Genomic DNA, 23,048 nt, shown 5'->3' with positions numbered 1-23,048 from the left:
CATATGGTATAATTGGACTAAGTGCTAATTGTGCAAACTGAATGAAAATAAAAGGAATATTAGACCAACTGTTTATGAGACGAAATGGTCATAGACGAAATGGTGATTAGACGAAGTGATAATTGGACCAATTGTTGTTAGATGAAATATTGATGTACTGATGGCATTAGACTAAATGAAGGTAGACCATGTGGTGAGTGTACAAGTTGGCAGTAGACAAACTGGCAATTTACCATGTATTCTATTGTGTTATTGTGTCAATACATTCTGTTAAATTCAAAGATATTGGATCCTTTGATATATCCCATTTGTTATCATGATTATACTATAGTTGATGAGAGAGTTAATGATGTATGTATGTCATTTGTTGGACTCTTGAGATAAGGAAATAAACTACTTTATTCAGGCTCATAAAGTATTACATTTAAAAGCATTATGCATTAAATTTTGATCCAACTTTAATAAGATGATATATTTTTACACTCCAGATAATTATATGGACTTCTCAAACAGGGTGAAAAGATGAAATGAACTCTGTTGTGAAACAAGGGTCGATTGAGAGTGATCAAAGAGTCATTTATATGGTAATAATGCTGTATTGTTGGACATTCTCGCCAGCATATTGCATGAAAAACAGGATGCTTTCCAAAGTAATTAGGACTTTAAACATGTATGGCCTATATTTTATACCGTTTCGTCACGATTCATCAACAAGTTTCCCCGTCACTTCTCCTCAGAGCTATATGGCATCATGAAATATGTGGTCTGCAGTAATGAACAGAATCAATGGACGCCCTTCACATATCTCATCATCATCACTCTAGTGATGTATGTATAAAAAAATAAACTGGGTCATTCAGACAGATTTTGTTATACGGCTGAACTACTCTTCTTAAACATAGTGTAAACTCCTGTTTTTGCCTTCTTTATGGGGAGGGGGTTATACAGTAATATTTATTGCTATACAGGAATAGTTAAAAGCTCTATCAAAGCAGTAGGCCTGTTTCTGATTGAATTTTGAATGTTAACTAATAGAACATTATATGGGATGTGAGCTTGTTATAAACTAGAAATCAATGAAGATAACTGTCCATGATTTGATCATCATGCTAACAAGACCATTATAGCAAGAAATTTTCGAGAAAGCTTTTTATGTCTGAATGCATGCTGGAAGTGGTTAAAGTCAACTACACCTCTAGTTAACCAAACAGCCTAGTTCAGGTAAATATTGACGGGAGAGCTCCCCTGTGTTTGCTGATGGTCTCACAGCTTCCCATGGTGCAGTGACCACTAACAAAATATTAGGAGTCCAAACGGTTGATGTATCCTGGGTAGAAGCTCTATCTGTGTCTATAACCCGCGTTTGATTGCGGTGAGAAACCATCCCTCGGAGAGCATATGTTAGTACACTACTACCATTATCCTCTTCACACCAGCCCAGTGTTTACATTCATGAAGTTATTAATCCAGGGTATATTTTCAGATTGGGGACAAGGGATGTTTATATTGTGTCAACTACAGTAGGATCATATCTTGAAAATTTAATTCAAACTTTGGCATTTCCGGTCTTGAGAGATGAAGAAAATTCGTGATGACGGAGTTTCCAAATATAATGGAATAAGGCAGAAAATGAAGGCTTAAAATGAAGTATTCTTTCTAATGTTATATGAAACAAAAATTGAAATGGATATAATATCAAAGAATGTGATGATTATAAGGAAGGAACAAAGCTTAGGACATTTTATATATATTTTCTTTGAACCATTGTTAGAATACATTTATTATTAAATGCCATTTAATTGTTTAAATCATAGTAAATCATATGGGTGGTTAGGGGCAGAAATATAAAATTTTAAAGAAAATATGGTAAGCGAGGGAGTGAAGTGACCTTACTGATCAGTGGGATGATTTTCTTGTATTCAAATTGAAATTGAAGGATCTTGTGCCCACTTGGGATGGGTTTTAGTGAAAATCTGCAATTATAAATGGGGTTTGAAGGCAGTGCCAACCCCCCTCCGGTAATTAATACATTTGACAGTTTGACTTTGACGACTCTTATCCTCTCATGAATCTATATTTATATTAATGAGAAAGAATAAAAGTAATCAATGCTTGAATGTGACGGGGAAAGCAGGAGGGGGGGGACAAGAAAATAAAGTTCATGATATTGAGAGAATACTGTCTGCATGTACATTATTACAGAAGAAAATTACAAGAAATACAGAACAGTGGATTAAAATAACATTTAAGAGCTCATACTTCAAGTTGTGATAATGTAGTGGAAACACAGGAAATAAAACGATAATGTTTAAATAAATAATTGCACAGCTTTGTATAGATTGTCAACAGGCCAATGAGGAGGCATTGTGAAGGTTATGTGCTCAGACTCTCTATTCAAACATTCTGTTCTGCTCCATGTTTTCACACAAGAGTGGAGATAAAAGATAATGCACTAAGTCATTAGAGTCAGATGTTTTAAACCAGTTCTAATCTTATCCCCCATCTTGCATCCAATCAAACCCTTGCTTCTGTCTTCCCAATGAGACATGTGTTCAGCTAATGACCGGGATTCACACAACGAGTGCCCATTCATAAAAAGGCGGAGGAAGATTTACATATTAAATACAATTCTGAAGAAGATCTTAATAAGATGTAATTAGCACTGATACCACAAGTACAATAAGGCTTAATCTGGAATTAGTAAACCTCTCTTGTCTCCTTATCTTCAAAACCTCTTTGCCTGGTTTCTGAGTAAGCAGTATTAATCATGTTGATAGGATTGCATTTAGGGTAGTTCACAGTCTCTCTCAGGAGTCTTTTCGCAGTCTTTTCCCTACTTTCTCTCACTCACTGACAATACACCATTGTTGTGTAGTGAGTTCGCAAGTTATGAATAAAACAATTGTTTTTGTAGAACACTTGTGTTAAGGACCCGGGGGGGCCACTTACATTGACGAGTAGATACCATGCGCGACCAAAAAAACACGTAAAAAGGATGTCTTTTTCAAGATAGGGCACGTTACGTACGTAACGTGATAAGGGTGTCAAAAACACTAAAATAATGAAAAAAGGGTATCTATTTCGCTAGGAAAGCTACGTGTTTAGGGTCATATTTGCGGGAATGATTAAACAAAATTAAAATGTTTTATAAAGGATGTCCTTTTTGCCCCAGCACTAACGTGTTTAGAGTCCGATTTGCGCGAGGTGTAGAAGGTGCATGGGGCCGTACTAAACCAAATGGTAAGGTAAAACCGACGACTGACGGACCCATCACTGTACTTGTTTAGGGGTTCATTTCAGGGAATACTTGTCAATTAAGAGTATCGTTTTTTTTCCAATACTTGTTAAGGGTAGGGTTTCAGACGCAAATACTTATTAAGGGGTGCATTTTCAGAATTTGGAAAATACGTGTTTAGGGTGCTTTTCGAGACCCCATGGTCGCGCATGGTATCCACTCGTCAATGGAAGTGGCCCCCCCGGGGTTAAGGAGCACTTGTACATTATATTCTGGTGATGAAAATGGCTCATGTTTCAGTCTGCTTCCGATTTGGGGAGGGTTGATTTGAAAAAAGAAATATGTAGCATCCTCTCTCTACAGTGTGTTTTGTTTGTTTCCTCAGAAGTTAAAACTTTGCCTTTCGAGCACTTTAATACTGATTGGATAACAGAAAGTGATAGACTAGTATTACATGTATGTCCTGAAATTTTGAGCATTTTCAGTCTATTGCATGCATGAAAAATGGTTTTGTATCACAAAGAATAGAACAAAACTCAGATATTTCTTTCCTTGGAATGCTGCTAGAGTTTCAACATTAATCTTCATTCTGACTTGTTCTGCCTAACTCTTCCTTTCTGTTTCCTGTTTATGTTTTCCGATTTGTTTCAAGTTGCAATGTCAGGTTCTTTGTCTATAATCTTACAGGTCATATGCATGATGTATAGGCCGTGGTTATCACAGAACCCTGTCTCCTGCGCTTGTGTCTGTATGACCAGACTATCAACTTGTCTGTCAGATTATGTAGTACTTGTCACCTGAGTTGATTGGCAGGCCTGGTGCTTTTATCAGATAGCTGTGTACAGTTAGGAAACCAAGCTTATTCCACCATCCTTTGTCTTCTTGGTTCCATTCATGGGCAAAGATATACACCACTTAATTTCAGAAGTAAACAATTCTTGTCACTGGACACTCCAGATATATAACCCTACCACTTTGTTTCCCTTCTTGCTATGGACCCCCCTCTCCCCCTCTCTCTCCCTCTCTCTCCCTCTTCCTCTCTTCCATCACTCAAAGGCATCAAGCAGGGATTTGATGAGAAGTAAACAGGATTGCATAATGCTCATTCTCTTTGGAGGAAAACATTTAGGGTTGCAGGGGGAGAAGTAAATGGATTAGGGGAAAGTCAATAGGCGTTCATTCCAAACATTGGCCTCAGTTGTTCTCAGAAGCTACAAAGTCTGGCAGCTCAAGTTTTTCTCTGTTCGTTTTTCCCTATTGGATGCATTGGATATGTTGTATTGATTTTTTACTGTACTCGAAGAATTGTTTGATACCCGTCCTGGCCACTGGGATACCGATTTTACCTGGATATTATCATTAATGTATTTACAAGGTTTTTTTGTATTTTTTTTCTAGGAAAAGCTGTGAAAAAAAAGCTGGCAAATGACCAAGAGAACATTCTGTTAATATCATTGTAAGTTCATAGAGGCTTGCAGATTAGTCCTGAAAAGGACTATTTGATGTACAATTGATTGTGACAGCATTTTACTGCCACATTGAAGACGAGCTCATTAGCTAACATCTTTCATTGATTTCCGATTGATCTCAGTGTCTTTCCTCTGCTCGTTCAACTGTAATCAACATGATTGTTCTGAAAAAGACTTTCTACAACTCTCTTGAAGCTACTCTGAAGCATGACAATTGCGTATTTGAAAGTATTGTATCTGGAAGTGTTGACCATGGATGATTGGAGCAGGGAATTAACAATTCCCTGTTTTGACATCTTATCCTTCATCTAATTCTACACTATAAAAGGGAAGGAGAGTGATATACATGGAAAGGGTGGTATATAGGGCGCACGTCACATGTTCCTAGCTTTGTTTGAATGTGTATAATGTGTATTTAGCAGAAGAGCTCGGCTTTGTGAGGTCACCCATCTCCTTGAATTCAGGGAAATGTTAATCAATACAGTCATGGAGACCTATATTTCAATGGTCCTAATGATGCTCTAGATAAAAGAAATTGTGCAATGAGTATGTAGGAATATAGGCCTACTTTTGTTAATTTACCAAGTTGGGCTTTGGACATAACCTTTTTTCTGGCTAAATATTCCCTGCAGGAATAGCCAACACACTGTCACAATAAGTTCACAGTGTGGATGGAACATAGCGTGATGGAACATAGCGTGAAATCATTCTTGTTTCAAAATTAAATTTGAGCATTTGAACAGTGTGAACCACATTTTTCACAGATAGTCCATTAATGTGAACACACTCCCTGATAGCAGAAACTGGTAAAAATGACGTCATAATTACGTCAGTTTAACGACGAGTGTCACGTCATTTTGACGTCGTAACATGACGTCTTATTGACGGGATCTTGCACCCGCGAATAACGTCATTATGACGTCGTATATTGACGTCATTATGACGTCTCCAAGAGTGACTACGACGTCTTAATGACGTCTTGGCAACGTTTTTACAACGTTTTCCTGACCAGTATCAAGGGTCAGATTGACGTCGTGTATTGACGTGATTATGACGTCTTCGAGAGTCAACAACGACGTCTTAATGACATCCGTGCAACGTGTTCCTGACCGGTTTTAGACGTCATATTGATGTAATTATGACGTCTTTAAAAGTCATCTACGACGTCTTAATGACAACTTTGCGACATATTCCTGACCAGTTTCAGACGTCATATTGATGTAATTATGACGTCTTTATAAGTCAACTACGACGTCTGAATGACGACTTTGCAACATATTGCTGACTAGTAATAGACGTCATATTGACGTCGCATATTGAAATGAATATGACGTCTTTTGGAGTCAACTATGATATCTTAACGTATTCTGACGTGATAATGACCTAAACATTAAATTCTACATGCAATGTACATACACACATCACTTCAAAGACCTTGTCATTGAGGATTATCTATATTTGGTGAATACTGAGGTGGTCTGACAATGTCCAGCATTCCCAGTAACAATATAATGATCCTCCATGCCAGGGCCTTGCATAACTTGTCTCGGTCTCAAGAACATGACCCCCCCCCCCCCGAAAAAGAATATATACAAAAATGGAAAACGAAATCAAATACATGTACGCATTTCAATTACGAAATCGTGGCAAATATTCTATTAATAAATAAAAGTTGCATAACATATTACCAGCAAAAAAAAAAAGGAATACAAAATGTTGAAAACTCTAAATAGATTGAAAAAAAAAACACTTTTCTATGAAAATGCAGTATTAGGGTCAAAGGAATGAAATTACAATGTTTGTTATACCAATACATACAATTGTACATGTATAAATACACGTTAATACATAACAGAGGCATAATGATTTCCAAGAATAAAGCTTTTTCGTTGAAATTGTAATTAAATATACCTTCAACTTTAGACAACTATGTAATGTAGGTAAAAATATACTGTATGTAAAAAAAAAATACCCGAGTTGGAATAGTTTCAGGATTTATGGAAGCTCGCATTTGGGTGAAAGAATCATACATGTACATTAATTCTTATGAAATGTTTGGGTTGTATTACACTATCACTTAGGGCCAGGGGTAAAAGACAGTAGTTGCAGCAAACAATTATTTCTTCGGAAAGTCTTTTAAATTAAGGTTAATTGTCAAAATATTGTACATAATCTAGATCTGGGACCCGTTGCAGAAAGAGTTGCAATCAATCGCAACTCTAAAAATCATGCGCAACTTGATTTTCAACCAATCAACAGCGCGCATTTGGGACTTGCGATTGATTTTTTGACTTGCGTTTAAGCGCAACTCTTTCTGCAACGGACCCCTGGGCCCTGTCTTACAAAGAGTTACGATTGATCCGATCAATCATAACTCTATGGAAATCCATCAGTGTCATAATTTTTTTCTACGAAAAATTTGCACAATGTCCTTTGTATGCAAAGAGAAACGCAGCGAATTTTTGAGAAAACAATGAATGCATGAACATACATCATAGCTAGAAAATATTTTGAACAAACATGCTTAATAGATGTTAACGTTGCTGACCGTCCATAGTTGCGATTGATCGGATCAATCATAACTCTTTGTAAGACAGGGCCCTGGTAAATTAATGTAAACTTGTATCTTTGTAAAATCATGAATTTTTATCTTAAAATCAATAATTCTGATGATCACTAACACAGAAAAGCATATGTGGGACAGGACAGTGTAATATGATTGATTTGAAAAATACCCAACATTTGATAGAATTACATGCTTATTTTGCTCATTTCTCAGCAATTACACATTTTCTTCCCCAGCTTTTTGGCACACATCTTTTATATATACATACACTTTGCTGGTAATTCTGTTGGATTCTGTTCGAACTCATTTTAAGATAGTTACTACTAGAGGTGCGCTATTAACTTAAGGCAACTATGTAATGTAGGAAAAAATATACTGTATGTAAAAAAAAAAATACCTGAGTTGCAAAGTTTTCAGGATTTATGGAAGCTTGCATTTGGGTGAAAGAATCATGCATCAATAAGTCTGATGAAAATAGTTTGTGGAACTGTTGTATTACACTATCACTTAGAAGGAAAAGACAGTAGTTGCAGCAAACAATTATTTCTTGAGAAAATCTATAAAATCAAAGTTAATTGTCAATATATTGTACATAATCTACATCTGGTACATTAATGTAAACTTGTATCTTTGTAAAATCATGAATTTTTTAACTTAAAATCGATAATTCTGATGATCGCTGTAAACACAGAAAAGCATATGTGGGACAGTGTATTATAATCGATTCGAAAAATACCTGACATTTGATAGAATTACATGCTTATTTTGCTCATTTCTCAGCAATTACGCATTTTCTTCCCTACATGTAGCTACGTAGGCTTTTTATGTGAGCTGAGAGATTTCATACCAGATTTCCTTTGCTTGATAAAGTTCTTATGATAGTCTGTGTATCAGCATAGCATGTGTTCAGTGTTTTGAACCCACTGGAGATTGTGCATCATATCTTTATGTATGGAAGTCATTTTGCGTCTGCGGTCTCCATGGTTTTTTCAGGATCTATGTGTTGACTAGACCAGTCCCATATTGATATTTTCGTGCTGTGTCACTTTGGAAGGCCATCTCTAATTGGTTGACTGGTGAGTTGGCAGATGCACAGCCCATCCCACTTTTCAATTATATCATTACGTAATCTCTAACATGTCTAAGATATCCACCAGATCAAGAGGCCGCTTGCACTCGGCTAACGCATGTACACAATCCTCTGCTTCATCATTAACTGGATCTAAACAAAGCCCAGCATACCTAGATCATATTGATACAGTCGTTCAAAGAGCGGTGGCCGTGGCAATGGAACGCGAGAGACAAAAACTCAATGATGACATGGATAAGCGCGAAAATAAATTGCGTGAAATTCTTGATGAAAAGCTCACTAATCTACACGTTCTTGAAATATCTATCGATACTAAATTGAAGCAACTCCGTGATTTTGAAAAATCGGTTTCTGATAACATGACTAACACCATAATGCTTTGTCAAATAGACTTGACCACATCGAGCAGTACTCCTGTCGCAATAATATCCGTATCCGTATGAGATTGTTCGAAATGTAGCAAAGCAGATTGGTATCGATCTTACTCCATGTGACATTGATCGATCCCATCACCTTTGCCGACCAACTAGCAGTCATGATGTTCAACCCAAAGGATCATACCCCGGCGTGGCCCTGTAATGCCAACTTAGCAGCTCCACCAATCAATGTGAAATTCACTTCATACAGGCCGAAACAAACGATGATGAAAAATAGAGGAAAATGAAAATGCTCAGGAACAGATGACTGGGTGCAGGCAGGCAAGGCAGTTCAGGTGGGATGAAAATTTATTGGCAGGACACCTTCCGTTTCAAATTACAGCATCTGCAAAAATAACAGAAGAGGAGAAACATAAAAACTTTTTCTACATAAACTATTTATTAATCTTCATTAAAAACTAGATGGTTTCAATATTAATTTCCAATTTATTTTAAATGATTAAAAAACGATGTGGGGTTTGTTACATATTTTATACTTCAAATATTAACATGTTAAGTCAAGTCGGGGGGGGGGGGCATGATGCCCTCAAGACCTTTAGCCATCTCTGTATAAGGAAGGAAATTTTAGAATCAATTTATTTGACACATAAAACATATTATTTTTTTATAATTACAATTTTAATTCATGCCTTTTTTATGTGTTTTAAATGGTTATGGGGTAACCAGGACTGTCAGGACCGAGAATTCGAACTTCGAGGCTGAAATACAGCCATTCCCTATGCCTGATTTGGCTTAAATTCAATTACAAATTTTGAGGTGGAATTAGTTTTCTGGCATCGCGAGATCGACCAATGCAAAATTTTATTAGCGCCAATTTACCATCTAAACTTGTCATTGAAATTAGAACGTCCAAACCGATCTAGTACCAGTACTAGCACAATGAATCAATCAGCTATGCATGTGCACCAATTCTGTATTTCTTGCATACGTAAGTCACTCGAGTTAAAGTTCATGTCATTGCGTTATATAGCGTGGGAATTGTAAGAAAGTGATCCTTCAAAATTTTTACCTTCCAACAATTAACATTTTTAAAGCCTTTGTATGCATTTAGAGTACAAAAGCTTACAAATTGGACAAATTAAATGTTTGCCCCAAAATTATTGTGGGAAGGGTGGATTTTCTAGGGAAATCCATCTTAGTGTACAAAGTTCTACAGGCAACAGAGACTTGTCTAGGCTCCGTGAATGAAAATACAATGAAAAAATATCACAGAGTCCTCGAAGTACAGTCAGGACCATTAACAGATTATAAGGTGCCCCGAGTTTGTGCACACCCAAATCTGCGTGATTCTGATAATAGAGATTCCCAATGATCCCCCCCCCCCCGAAAAAAAGGCTTTACATCTGAAATAGCCTTCTAACTTACCTACTGCCCGATGCCTCCTATCATGTAGGGCAGCAATGAAGGATCTCCACTCCTGGCATCCAGCGATTCTGGGCCTTCTTCTGGAAACTCCCCCAGGCCAGGTCATATTCACTGACTTCATCTCCTCCTCAACTCCTCATGTGTGACACCGAGACAGGTGGTTTTGTGTCTCCCTCTCTTTCTCCTGAAATGTCAAACAGATCTATTCATTAAAAATCTTACTCAAAATGGTGCTTTTGGTAGAAAAATAATGAATATAGGGCATTTCATGTGACGGCCTTAACCCTTATTAAACTGGGGGGGGGGGGGGGGTCAATTTGACCCCCCCCCCTCAACAAATTTCATCACTACGCTGTCGCGCAAAAAATTTTGATCGCGCCGCTCACTGACTTTTTACTTTCAAGTCTCGCGCAAATTTTGAGACCAAATTTGTGACGCCCGGGTACGCGGTTACGACATTACGCAACATTATGTAAGTGCATGTCAGACCCAAAATTGCTCATAAACATGATTTCATGTACAAATCCAATGCAAATTGTGTATTTAGCCAAAATTCATAAATTTATCATTATTTCTACTTTTACTGATTAAACTTAATTAATTTTGCCTTGTTTATGATTAGAATTAAGTCTAGAACGATTTCCATTGAAAATACAATAAAAAACAAAATGTAAAAAAACAAAGAAATACATGATTTAAAATTAAAAAAATACATAAGAAATCGGTCTTGGTACCATATTTTTTTTCATTCACAATTGTTAGGAATGCTATAAAGAATATTTTCACCCAAAAAATAGCATTCTAGGAGCTTTATTTAGTGAATCAGAGCAAAAAGTATGATCTCATGAATAAATTAGCATAATTAATTCATATATAAAATAAAAAATATGAATTCAGTGAAATTTACCAATGCAACTACATAGATTACGTCATTCTCTACCATCATGCAAATTTTCGTTGTGATCGTGCAATCCACGGCCGAGATCTTATAAGGGGGGGGGGGGCAATAATACCCCCCCCCCCCAGGAATAACAAGAATCAAAATACCCCGGTAGATTTAGGATTTAAAAAATTGTCAGTACGGTATATCATCGAGGATCTACGGTACATACTAATAGTACATGTAGATCTGGTACAGTTACATAAACTGAACTTTGTGAAATCTTGAAATCTACACTGAAAAATGTTCAAACTGAAGATCACCAACACAGATAAGAGCACGTGGGACAGTTATTATTGCTCTGATTAATGTCGGCCCGACGCTTGCCTTGGCTCGAGTTGACCCGAATCCTGTGCTTTTTTTGCTTATTTCGCAGCAATTACACAATTTCTTCCAGAATCCTTTGGCACATACGGTATATTATTTATAAATATAGACAGACACTTTGGTGGTCATTTCATTGGATTCTGTACGAACTCATTTTGATATCGTTACCACAACTGGCATTTAGTAAGTGTGCACTGTGTCTGTGCAGACTTGGGCCCTGAGCCCACCAGCGCATTCAGCATGCCGGCGCTCGGGGCAGCCACCCCGGCCGGGCAGTGTCAGTGCACGAAATCTAAAGCCAAAGGCAAGCCGCGCTCCGAAAAGAAAATCTTAGAAGATGGTTATCTAACTTACTGTTTGGTCTCCTGCGAATGCCTTCGAAGTCGTTATCCAAATCTGAATCGTGTTCTTAAAGTAGTAGAACTATTAAAACGGCCATCTTCGTCGCACTTAATTCTCGATCCAAAATTAGGCTGCAACATTTAACGGCGAAAAACGGGAGCATTCCTTTTTCAAATTAAATGGTTGCGACTGCGCCAGTTGCATGCAGTGCAGCGCGCATGCGCAGGCTCGGATCATGAATTTTTTATAGGGGGTGAGCCCGGGGGGCGTGCATGGGGGGGGGGGGGTGAGCTAACTAGATAGGGGGTTTGCATGACACCGGGGCATGACACCACTTGCGAAAAAAAAAGTTTTAAAATAGATACAAACTTCTTTGACATATAAAGCTTCCTCTTGTTTGGTTTGGTTGGCAACCAGTTAAGAAATGATTATTTTTGCCACTGCTTTTGAAACTTTTTTCTTTGAAGAATTATATACTTTACCTAAAATAAAAAAAAATCTGTACTATTTTTTTTTAGTTTTACTTTTCCTTTTATAAGTAGAAATAGCCTTGCTAACATGGCAAGGTTGAAAAAATGGCAAAATAGTATGTGGCTTTGAAATTAAACTTGTAAATTTCCTCGTCGTTGATTGGTAAAATTTGATGTCATAATCACGTCGTAATGTGGTCATATGAAAACGCAAATTTCTTTGTCGTTGTTTGGTAAATAAATGATGTCATAATCACGTCATAATGTGGTCATATAAAAATGCAAATTCATTTGTTGCAGATTGGTCGATAAATGACGTCGTAATCACGTAATAATCTGGTCATATTAGAAAGCAAATTTACTTGTCGTAAATTGGTCAGTAAATGGCGTCGTAATCACGTCATAATCTGGTCATATAAGCGAGCAAATTTACTTGTCGTAAATTGGTCAGTAAATGACGTCGAAATCACGTCATAATCTGGTCAAATAAAAATGCAAATGAAAGTTGCCATTCTAAGTCGTCAAAATGACGTCGTAAGAACGTCATAAATACGACGACATGACGAGTATTACCACTTTACGATCAGTTAATGACGTCATTACGACCGTGTCTGCTATCAGGGCTGTTAAGTGAACATACTGTTTGACACAATAGACAATTCGTCTACTGCCAACTCGTCCACTCACCACATGGTCTACTTTCATTTAGTCTATTGCCATTCCATCCATCAACATTTTGTCTAACAACCATTTGGTCCAATTATCACTTCGTCTAATCATTATTTCGTCTATGACCATTTCGTCTCATAACCAGTTGGTCTAATATCCATTTCATTTCATTTCATTAATTTTGCACAATTTAACACTTAGTCCAATTAGACCAAATGGTGTATGGACTAAATGGCTATTGGACCAATGGCATTAGACTAAATGAAAGTAGACCATGTGGTGAGTGGACAAACTGATGGTAGACCAAATGATAGCAGACGAGTTGGCAATTGGACGAATTGGCATCCATTAGACGAATTGGAAATAAACCTTTGAAACACTTGTTCTTTCCAGCAGGAGAACAACACTTTTGAGAGAATAGCACTTTCAATTGAAAGGAATATGTGAAGAGTATGAATATTCATTCCTATGAGTATCTTTTGTCGTCATTTGTTGGTTTGATTAGCAATTTTCAGCAAAACATGATAGTGCAATGAAATGAAATGAGAAAGAAGCCTTTGGATGGTTCCTTTAAATCCTATACCTTGTCAGTGACCTCTGCAAAGCTTGTCAACATACTCTGTAGAGTAAGTGGGTTGTTGTTGATATAAGCACCTCCATGATATAAGAGAGTATGCTGTGTACATGAATGAGAGAGTACATATCAACATATGGATCTAATTGGAAGACCAAAGTACACTACTTGATTTTAATGTGACCTTCATCCACATTTTCTGTTCATACAGGGGCAAATTTTCATCACAAAAAAAAGTTATTTATTATCGAAATGTATCACGTATTTCACTGTAACCCTTGAAATGTCACGAATTGTTATTCTTGTGATTTAATATTAAATTGTCAATATAAACTGCCATTAAAAAAAAAGATTATTGGACAATAAATGTTACCATTTTACTCTGGAGCTTTATCCTTTTTTAGTTCTTATACATTTCTTAACTCTTTGCATTTGATCGAAATTGAACAAGTATAAGAAAGAAGACCCCCCACGATGTTTATGTTTACTGGTGCTGCACTTCCACCATATCACTGCTTGGTGCCTGGCATGAATCTAGCTGTAGTCCCTTAAGATAAAAGTATCAGCAAAGACATTGTTGTCCTCTAGTCAAGGTGCCAGTTAGCCCAAGGAGGTAATACTTTTGTCTATCTCCTTGTTAGCCAATATTGTGATACCTTGTCTTGAGAAAAGTGATGAGACAGGAGTTTCTGGGACTCTGCTAAGAAGCTTTGCATGCTATAGAACATATGGGACGATTCAACAAGTGGTTGACTGTTAGGCCTTGGTGTTGATGATGAAGGTAGACAAGTAGTGCTGTTATCATTCGGGTTCTGGTATCCCGTTGTCGACCTGTACATGCCTTCAGACTCGCCTACTTCTTGATCTTTCTTTCAGTTGTAGAGAAGATGTTGTAACATGTATTGCTGTTGTTGAATACTAATGAGTATTTTTATTTCTCGATGTTTTTTTTTATCAGGACTCTTCCGCATTGTATGAAAGGCTGCACATACCTAGAAGTTTACTAGAGGCTTGGAGTAAAGACAAGTGTGAGGTCTGTGCCACACACGTCAACCAACTCAAGGGAGAAGCCGTAGCAATGGTCCAATCGCTGGAGGAAGCCCAAGCACAGAATGACGCTGCAAACATCGGCCGTCTGTCCGGTCTAGTGGGGTCTCGGGACCTGGCTTCACTTCAGCGCTACCTCTATGCCCACCACGCCCATGGTGCAGCCACCGCCCACGGCACCCAGCACCACCGGACAGCGAGGCAGCAGGTTAAAGGACAGCATACAACGGCAGCAGCTGCGGCTGTAGCAGCGGCTCGTAAGCAAGCATTACCCCCTGCTCTACAGGCCCAGCAGTACCTGGAAGAGAGCCTTGGAGCTTCTTGGTGGACGCATCCAAAGCTGAGCTCCATGCTCTCATCAGCTCATCAGGTAAGTTCCAAGATATGGAGAACATCACCACCTTTGAGCTGTTAAATTTTATTGATATTATATGGCAAGAAGATGTGACACAGTACTAAAGAATTGACAGTGAAAAGCATATAGACAAGTCAACCACTTGAACACCAGGAACAGAAAATATTCCATTCTGAGGCTTTCTGTTCCGACTCCAGTTGAAACAAAGTTAACAAGATGCAAGTATTAATGCGTAGGCCTACATCCATAGTTAAAATAAACTGCATAATACTCAAAAGCGTAGATGATAGATATACTAATTTGAAAAACAAAAGTACACCCTCAAATGCTACATTATTGATTCTTTGTATGAGAGGCAAGAGATTTTTTTTTAAAGTAAAATAAACGTATACAGGCATGATAGGTCACTGAATGCTGAAGAGTTTGCAGTGATAAATTTTAATTGTCCATAGAAATAAGAATTTATCAATTTCCATGCAGCCGGCCATTGGCACGAATAAAAACAAAATTAATTTCATTAAATTGTCCATGACAATCTTTGAGCATACCAACAAGTTATCTTTATTACATTCAGTGTACACCATACAGCCAGTGTCTCTTTTGGTCCAAGATATCGACATCTCCCTATTCGTGATGGGGTCATCGTGCCCGTCACTCCATTCAAACCAAAACACGCTTCCATTTATAGTGTAAACCAACTAATGAGTTGGATTAACGTGAGTCACTGTAATTAAAAGAGGGCTAAACAAACAGAACTACATGCCAGGTGCAGAATTGGGTCTAAAGATAGACTAGGCTTGTTGAGCAAAGTTTGCTTCTCAGATTTCAATTTCTTAGTGGAAGATGACCCATATGCAAACACTTCAGCTAAGATTCTCATATCGGAAAGAAAAGGAACATCTCATTTGTTATGATATATAGTATAGTTAGAAGGTCAATGCATGGCCCAGATATTTGTTGAGTTGAGCTGTCAGTGATAGCTCATGTAAAGTGTAGGAATATAAAAAAAAAAAGAATCCATGCATTGAAATATACCAAAATCACGAAACACAATATTATCACAGTGTTTGTATGATTGTAGATCAAACAAGATAAAAGTAGCCTCTATGACAATTTTGAATAATGTCTTTGTTTTAGGCCTACACATTTCATTGATGTGAGTTTGAAAAGGAGTAGAGGAGGCAGCTACTGAATTGGGTTGAAATTTTTGAATAGCACAAGGAAATTTTTTGTAAAAATTCTATCCAGAGAGACTGATTAAAGTGACATTTGATATTTTCAAATTTTTTTGGCATTTATATGTTTTATTGGGTCAATCTGTTGCTGAAGTTTCTCTTAAATTTATGGTGGGTAATGTTATGAGTAAAGAAATTTCTTCATAAAGCATTGTCTGTGAATGTATGGTCTTTCTACCGTGGTGGCCACCAGTGCAACACCCTCGACCAACTCCTAGCTCCTATAGTCAGTCAGTCAGTCCGTCATCTTATCTTGCAGACAGGCAAGATTTCATCCCTTGAGCCATCAAGTCAGGAAACCAGGCCGGGTTGAATGACATCCACCACCGTCTTACCCCCCAAAACTCATCAAATACTAGCACTTTTCAAGAAATCAAGAGTATACCTCTCAGTCTGGGCTTCTTGATTGCTCAGACATGGCTCTCAAATCCATTGTGGATTGTTCTTCTTTTCTTTCTTTCCTTCCCCTCCATCTTCATCAGAAGAATAGAAACCCCCCATATTCCCCGAACAACGGGAGAAGATTGTAATTGTTTACGGGGGAGTCAGGTGTGACAGAGTTTCACAGGGGAGAAGCACGCGCAGGTACCAACGTAAATGTTTATGTTCGATTAACTTGCTCTGTCATGATCCACGAGAAATGGAGGATGCCCTTTTTTCTGTATGGTCTTGAGACTAGAAAATAAATGGCTCTTCTTTCTTCGTTTCTCTTGCCCTCTACTAAAAAAAAACTAATACATGGGATTGAGTTGCATCTTGTAAAATGAGTCATTAGTCTTTGGGGGAATGCACTGGCCGGTCAGAATGCCAATTTTCTATTTTGGCTTTCAGTGATTTCGATGGAGATTCTGAGATCGGAAGGACTGGGTTTGTAGGTGGGTTGCTGCTTCTAAACAGGGAATTCCCCAGGCAAGCTACATTAGAAATAGACATGACAGTATATCCCAGCTCCATAAATGGTATATTAATTTGTTTATCCCTTTGCCAATCAGAAATTGTGACATAGATATGATTTCAAAGGATCATTTTTTTTTTAAATTGACATTGCTGGACCAGTAAAGGAAGAAAGAGAAAAAATCAATCCATTTATCAAATGACTCATGGTACATATTCAGTGAAATGAAAGGATCTTCATCATTTATTTTTTTAGTGTCACTCACTTATGAAGAATAATAGCCTTTTTTTCTATCTCTCTCTCTTTGCATGTGTAATAATTGATGTATCAATATGCATGGAAATTTTTCCGATTTAATTTGTGGTAAGTGAGAAATTTTGACCATAATTCATTAAATGATATTTCAGCTATATTTTTGTCATCTCATTCATTTCAGATAGCATTTTACTCATCTTTCCAGATGCACCGCTTCCTCATGTCCAATTCGCCCTGGGCTGCCAAAACCAGTTGTTTTTATGCAATAACTATCAAAACATAACTTTGCATTCTATTTAGTCATCTAAATAAGAAAATCAATTTCAAGAATACTTATAATTGCCCAAGGCTTGAAATTCTAGCAGATATTCTATGCTGATCACCTTCGTGGTTTGCAAATTTGTTAAATTGCTGATGGGCGAAGTGATTGGTGTAATGATAACAAACTTACAGAGACGAGATTGGAGGAAGAAGGCATATTCAGACCGCCTTGATCACTAAAATACCCATAAATTTAGTCCTCAAAATGCTTTATTATTTTCTACATTCTTACCAACCCGAAGCAAACTTTCTCAAATTTGCGCTGTATGGTCTAATTAGCAGGCAAGGTTTGTGATTTCAAATTGCTAGCTCAGCAACTGTGCCCAACAATAATTGTTCTCCTACTTCGAGGCGGTCTGAATACACCTAGAGTAGAACGAATGGTGGCAAAATTACAGCAGTATTGGTTATGATTCATGTGTTGATGTGGTTAAGATGAGCTGGGGGCAAGGATTATTGTTATGATGATAAAAAAAGATGATAATGATACACCCTCAAGCACATTGTCTGGCCCCCTCGCTTGGGCAACAAGTGTACTGGACTGCCAAATTCTAGAGGCCTAAACTTCACTCTTTGATCTTGTAACTGTGTCACATTTTCCCCAAAAATTGAATGTGAAAAAAATGAAATGGGTATTCGCGTACTGATACTGATAAGCAAGATTGTAGCGCATATCCATGTACTGGCATGTTCACTTCAAATTGCAAGGTATTACACTTTAACAGTTCATTTACAAAGATGCTTTCCATACTTGGTGAATAAAATTCATGACAACTGTTCCCAAGCTGTGGAACAACCTTAGCAAATTTCATCCTGGAGAAAATTCTTACAGCAAATTGTCGGCCAAGCCATCATCAAAAGAGCATTTGAATATGGAGGTTCACTATAACAATATACCTTTTTTTAAATGATGTTAGGACAAGATTAATTGCATTAATATCAAGATTTTATATTTCTCAAGTAATCTTTTTGGTCCTTGAAAAACAAAAAGAGAGATGGAAGAGCTTTGGGTGAAAATACTGCATTAAAATGAGAGTGTACTGTTGTGTTGGTCAGTTGTCATGGAATTCATATATTTTATTTGGATTTCAAACTCAGAGGGCAGGACTTTAATAGTTTTGTTTCTATCAGTAAGTCTTGTCATTTAGCTTTGAAATCTCAAGTTATTCAGAGAAATCTGCTCCTGCGATTTTTCTTCTTCTGTGCCTCAAGTACTCTGGAGTTAGAGTACAGTGAATGTTTTCTTCTCCCTCTTCAATAGACTCTCACCCCCAAGAGTGTCCCTTTCTCTTGTCTTTTTCTTCCCCGTTAACTATAAAAACTATTACATCCCTCACCGTTTAAGAGTCTTGATACAAGGGTGCTAAAAGTCCATACAAAAAAGCTTTCATTTTACCCCTATTCTCTCATTGTGACATAATCACTGTATGGGACGATGGGGGCAAATACAGACTTTTATTTCTCTGAATATTCACATACTGGTTCTTAGGGAGCACAATACTCCATGTTCTTTGTTTGTTGTTATGGTGTCTGAGTTATATTGTTCTTTTTAATGGGGATATAAAGTTGGGGATCACTGACCGATAGTGCCCGCTGGATAGTGCACCAATGGGAACCACAGCAAGCAAGTTGTATTATTAAAGGGATGGTCCGGGCTGAAAATATTTATATCTTAATACATAGAGTAGAATTCACTGAGCAAAATGCCGAAAATTTCATCAAAATCGGATAACAAAAATAAAGTTATTGAAGTTTTAAGTTAAGCAAAATTTTGTGAAAACAGTCGTCATGAATATTCATTAGGTGGGCTGATGATGTCACATCTCCACTTTCAGTTTTCTTATGTTATTACATAAAATCACATTTTTTTTTCATTATTTCATACTTGTGTGAATAATATGTCTCCCTTATAATGAAATAAGTTGCAGCAACAAATATCTAATGCACTAAATCATTTGTCAATCCAATATTTCTATCTATCAGCCCACCTAATGAATATTCATGACGACTGTTTTCACTAAATATTGCTGAACCTTAAAATTAAATAACTTTGTTATTTGTTATCCAATTTTGATGAAATTTTTGGCATTTTGCTCAGTGAATTCTACTCTTTTTATTAGGCTATAAATACTTTCAGCCTGGACCATCCCTTTAATTAGGATCATGAACTGTGGATGATCCATAGTTTTCAAAGAGAAGCCAAGCTAAGGTGATATGAAATCATATTTCTTTATGATAATGAGAAATTACATTTAAAGAAATTTATTGTACAGAGTGAATGCAATTGGAGCTTGCGTGATCGAGTTGCAGATTTCATTAAATCAATGCAACTACCAGTAATATTCACAACCGTTATTTCATTAAATTCAATTTGTTGCTTTGCCTTTCCTTTTTCTGCCTGAATAAAATCAAACCAATGTCTGAGTGGTCTGCCCATGTAACTTTATACGACCCATATGATTATTTGATGGCATGCAGAATAAACGTATGTCATAAATCTTATATATTAATCTAAATTATATTTTTGTAAATGTAAATGAAATGCATCATGATGATAATCAATATCCAGAAGAAAATTAAAAGATGTTAGAAGCACTTTATGGATCGGCATATTTGTCTTGCTTAATTGATTAGGGCTTAACATCTTGCTTGCTGAAATTGTTAACTTATCATTTCATTTATTTATTAAATCTATTTGTATTTTTACTGTTAATTTCATTATTTTTTTATACATACTTAAAATTGTTCTTTGGATATTTTCTTTAAACTATAAAGCATAGTATGGCTATCTTTAACTATGTATATCACTTTTTTTCCAAACTAAGTGTTTAAGGTAACTATGTTGGCCTATGGTATTAATGAAGAGCAATTTATTAATGATTGGTTTTAAGGAAGTAGTTAAAAGAGATAGGTAAATAATTAATGATCAGTTTCTTTCCTCCTGGATATATATCACAATTTTGTAAAGACAAAAATTTGCAGCAAAGGGAATTTATAAACGATAAGAATGCTTCCATTTTTAGCATTATGATTAAATATCAATACCAAATATAATTCTGTAATAAATTATTTGTTATATTGATGAGGAAAACCTGTTGGCTGTTACTAATTTGTCCTTCTCTTACTCATGGACACCCCATGTATTCAAGGTTTTTCTTCTTATTTTACCAAATATTGATAATATTGACTGGTGACCATGAGCAACTCCTTGCTAATTTAAAGGTAACTGCTTGCAGTCTTCCTATTCCAGTTGAGCTGAGCTGCTAGTTTTTCTCTGACTCATACATGAAGATAAAATCATGGGCAAGCCCTGATGGGCTGGCTTCCAACAATATAATTCCCACGGTGTTGCTCAAATTTTCATCACACCATGAAAAGTATGACTTATTGCTCTGTAATTTGAAATGTCAGGGAATGCCCCATTTGAATGTGATTGAATTTTCAATTGTTTTATCTATTTTGGAGTATCTTTAGTTCTGGTTAGTTTTTTTAAAAAACAAGTCTGACGTTGTAGACTACAAGTCCCTTTCTCAACTCATTGATGACAGCAAGGGGAAACTCTGTGCACAGAGAATGGCTTACTGCTGTATGAATAAACATGAGCAATTCCAGTCTACCAATCACAGGACCTCAAATAGTAGATAGGAGTGGACTGTTCCATTATTTAATCCCCCTCATTGGAAAGGGGTGATAGGGTATGTGAAAATAGACAAGAGAACAGAATGACATTTCTTCTGAGATTAATTAAGAGATATATTTGAGAAAGAAAAAGAGCCTTGAAAATATGAAACCAATAAACCTGTAAAAATTAATTTGTTTTAACTTAATGATCTGCAATTCTATTTTCAATTTTGTCCAACACCAGTGAGAAACTCTGGTGGGATGACCCAGATATTTTGCATGTCTGTCTCTCAGACCTTTCTCAGAGCATCATAACATACACAGATATTATACTGGGGAAACCCAACATTCATCCAATGTAATATTCAGAAGACAGAATATTAGAGCAGAAAAAGGGGGAGAAATAAAGAAAAGAAGACAAACAAGCATGTAAGCGAAGAGATACTATGGATCAGAACCTAACCGTTCCACAGGCAGCGCAGTCGATTGTGCTTCATTGAGTCTGGTGTGTTAGGATTGTAAGGGGTAACTGGAAGGGGTGCGTTATTCAGTGATCAGCAGTGAGGGGAGAGTCAGTGGTTACCGCAAAACGCAAACGTGATCGGAGATGAAGCTAATTGCGCCCGCTTGTGAGATGATGAAGTTTAGTCTTTCGTTCACTTCACCTTGGAGCCTCTCACTTCACAGATGAGCACTGACTGGGATATCTTGAGAATTAATATCGGAGGGTGCAGGTTGTTGATGTAGGAGCTGCATTCTTCCACCTCTGCCTCTCCAAGTAGCTCTGTGTTTCTTGAGTTGCTTCTGAGGATCCCACTTGTAGCTCTCCTTGCTTACACTTTACAGCAGATAAACCCAAGACAGGATACCAAACGAGGATTGATAATTCAAGTAGTTAGCTTCTCGAGATCAAGGTGGTTATAGGTAGAAGAATCGGAACTCTTCCAGAATTTAAATCCAGAGAAACCTGTTAATCATGATGGCTCTTGCTCTTCTGGAGATGTCCTTGTTGCAACAGCGAAACTTGATGATTTAACCATCTCTGCAGGACAGTCTAATTTCAAGTTGATTTTTTTGATGCCTCTTTGGATGAAAAACATGGAAATATACATTGAACAGGTACCGGATCAGTTTGGTGTCCGAGTAAGTAGGCCGCATAATTGCCTTTTGTTTTTTAATCAGGTTACATTTACTACTGATCTTCAAACGAATTGTCTTTTATAAAAACAGGGAAGAAACATCAATGGAAATCGATGGCCTTTCTATTTTAAAGTTAAACTTTTGGAAATAACCATTATTTTTGCATAGATCCATTTTATGAAGCTATTTTTGGTAGACTTCTTTATAACAAAAGGCTTTGAACACCAGTTCATAAGTTCATGACCATGCCAGCGATTGTGTGTGTTTGTTATTCAGGTGTTCTCCAAGAAACTTTCAGAAGAGGAACAATTGAATAGATCATAAACACTGAAGTTTGGAGTCTTTTAAGTAGGGTAATAAAATACTGAAATCTATAAAGTATATAATGGTTTGGTGTTCCAGAGTTCATTGAACGTAAGAACTGCTGGGGTATGAACACAAAAGGTAATTAAATCTTCTTCATTCTTTTTTTGTGTGTAATTTTTATTTAAAAAACCACAGAATATCCATATGGTATCCCATAATTCTCAGGGTTCATTGACATTATTGCTTATTTGTAATCTATTCATTGAATGTCATTAGATATTATTCAGTGTGAGTATGCAATGATTAAGTTCACATAATTCATCTTCAAATTCTTTGAAATGTAGTGTATCATTTCTAGGGCTTATGTGTATAGATGTACGGAAATAATG

At 36.8% G+C, this 23,048-nt stretch overlaps 1 protein-coding gene and 1 long non-coding RNA gene across 3 annotated transcripts; one reads left to right on the top strand and one right to left on the bottom strand.

Moving 5' to 3' along the window:
* Positions 1 to 4,370: 4,370 nt before the first annotated feature.
* On the top strand, positions 4,371 to 16,837 carry LOC129265710 (uncharacterized). 2 transcript variants are annotated; one of them, XM_064102760.1, is made up of 2 exons: positions 4,371 to 4,599; positions 14,443 to 16,837. In XM_064102760.1, the coding sequence occupies exon 2, from the start codon at positions 14,563 to 14,565 to the stop codon at positions 14,944 to 14,946; it is 384 nt and encodes a 127-aa protein (XP_063958830.1). In that variant the 5' UTR covers positions 4,371 to 4,599; positions 14,443 to 14,562; the 3' UTR covers positions 14,947 to 16,837. The 2 variants fall into 2 exon arrangements, with proteins under 2 accessions (XP_063958830.1, XP_063958831.1); XM_064102761.1 differs by having other exon boundaries at positions 4,371 to 4,691.
* LOC135154792 (uncharacterized) lies at positions 4,746 to 11,935 on the bottom strand. The gene is made up of 3 exons (XR_010294234.1): positions 11,784 to 11,935; positions 10,163 to 10,346; positions 4,746 to 9,122 (listed from the first exon to the last, which is right to left on the bottom strand). It is a non-coding gene; the product is annotated as an uncharacterized LOC135154792 (long non-coding RNA).
* Positions 16,838 to 23,048: the final 6,211 nt, after the last annotated feature.

This window comes from Lytechinus pictus, chromosome 7 (assembly GCF_037042905.1).
Source record: "Lytechinus pictus isolate F3 Inbred chromosome 7, Lp3.0, whole genome shotgun sequence".
NCBI classification, from domain to species: domain Eukaryota; kingdom Metazoa; phylum Echinodermata; class Echinoidea; order Temnopleuroida; family Toxopneustidae; genus Lytechinus; species Lytechinus pictus.
The sequence above is the reverse complement of the archived record's forward strand: the minus strand, read 5'-3'. Positions and strand labels throughout refer to the sequence as shown.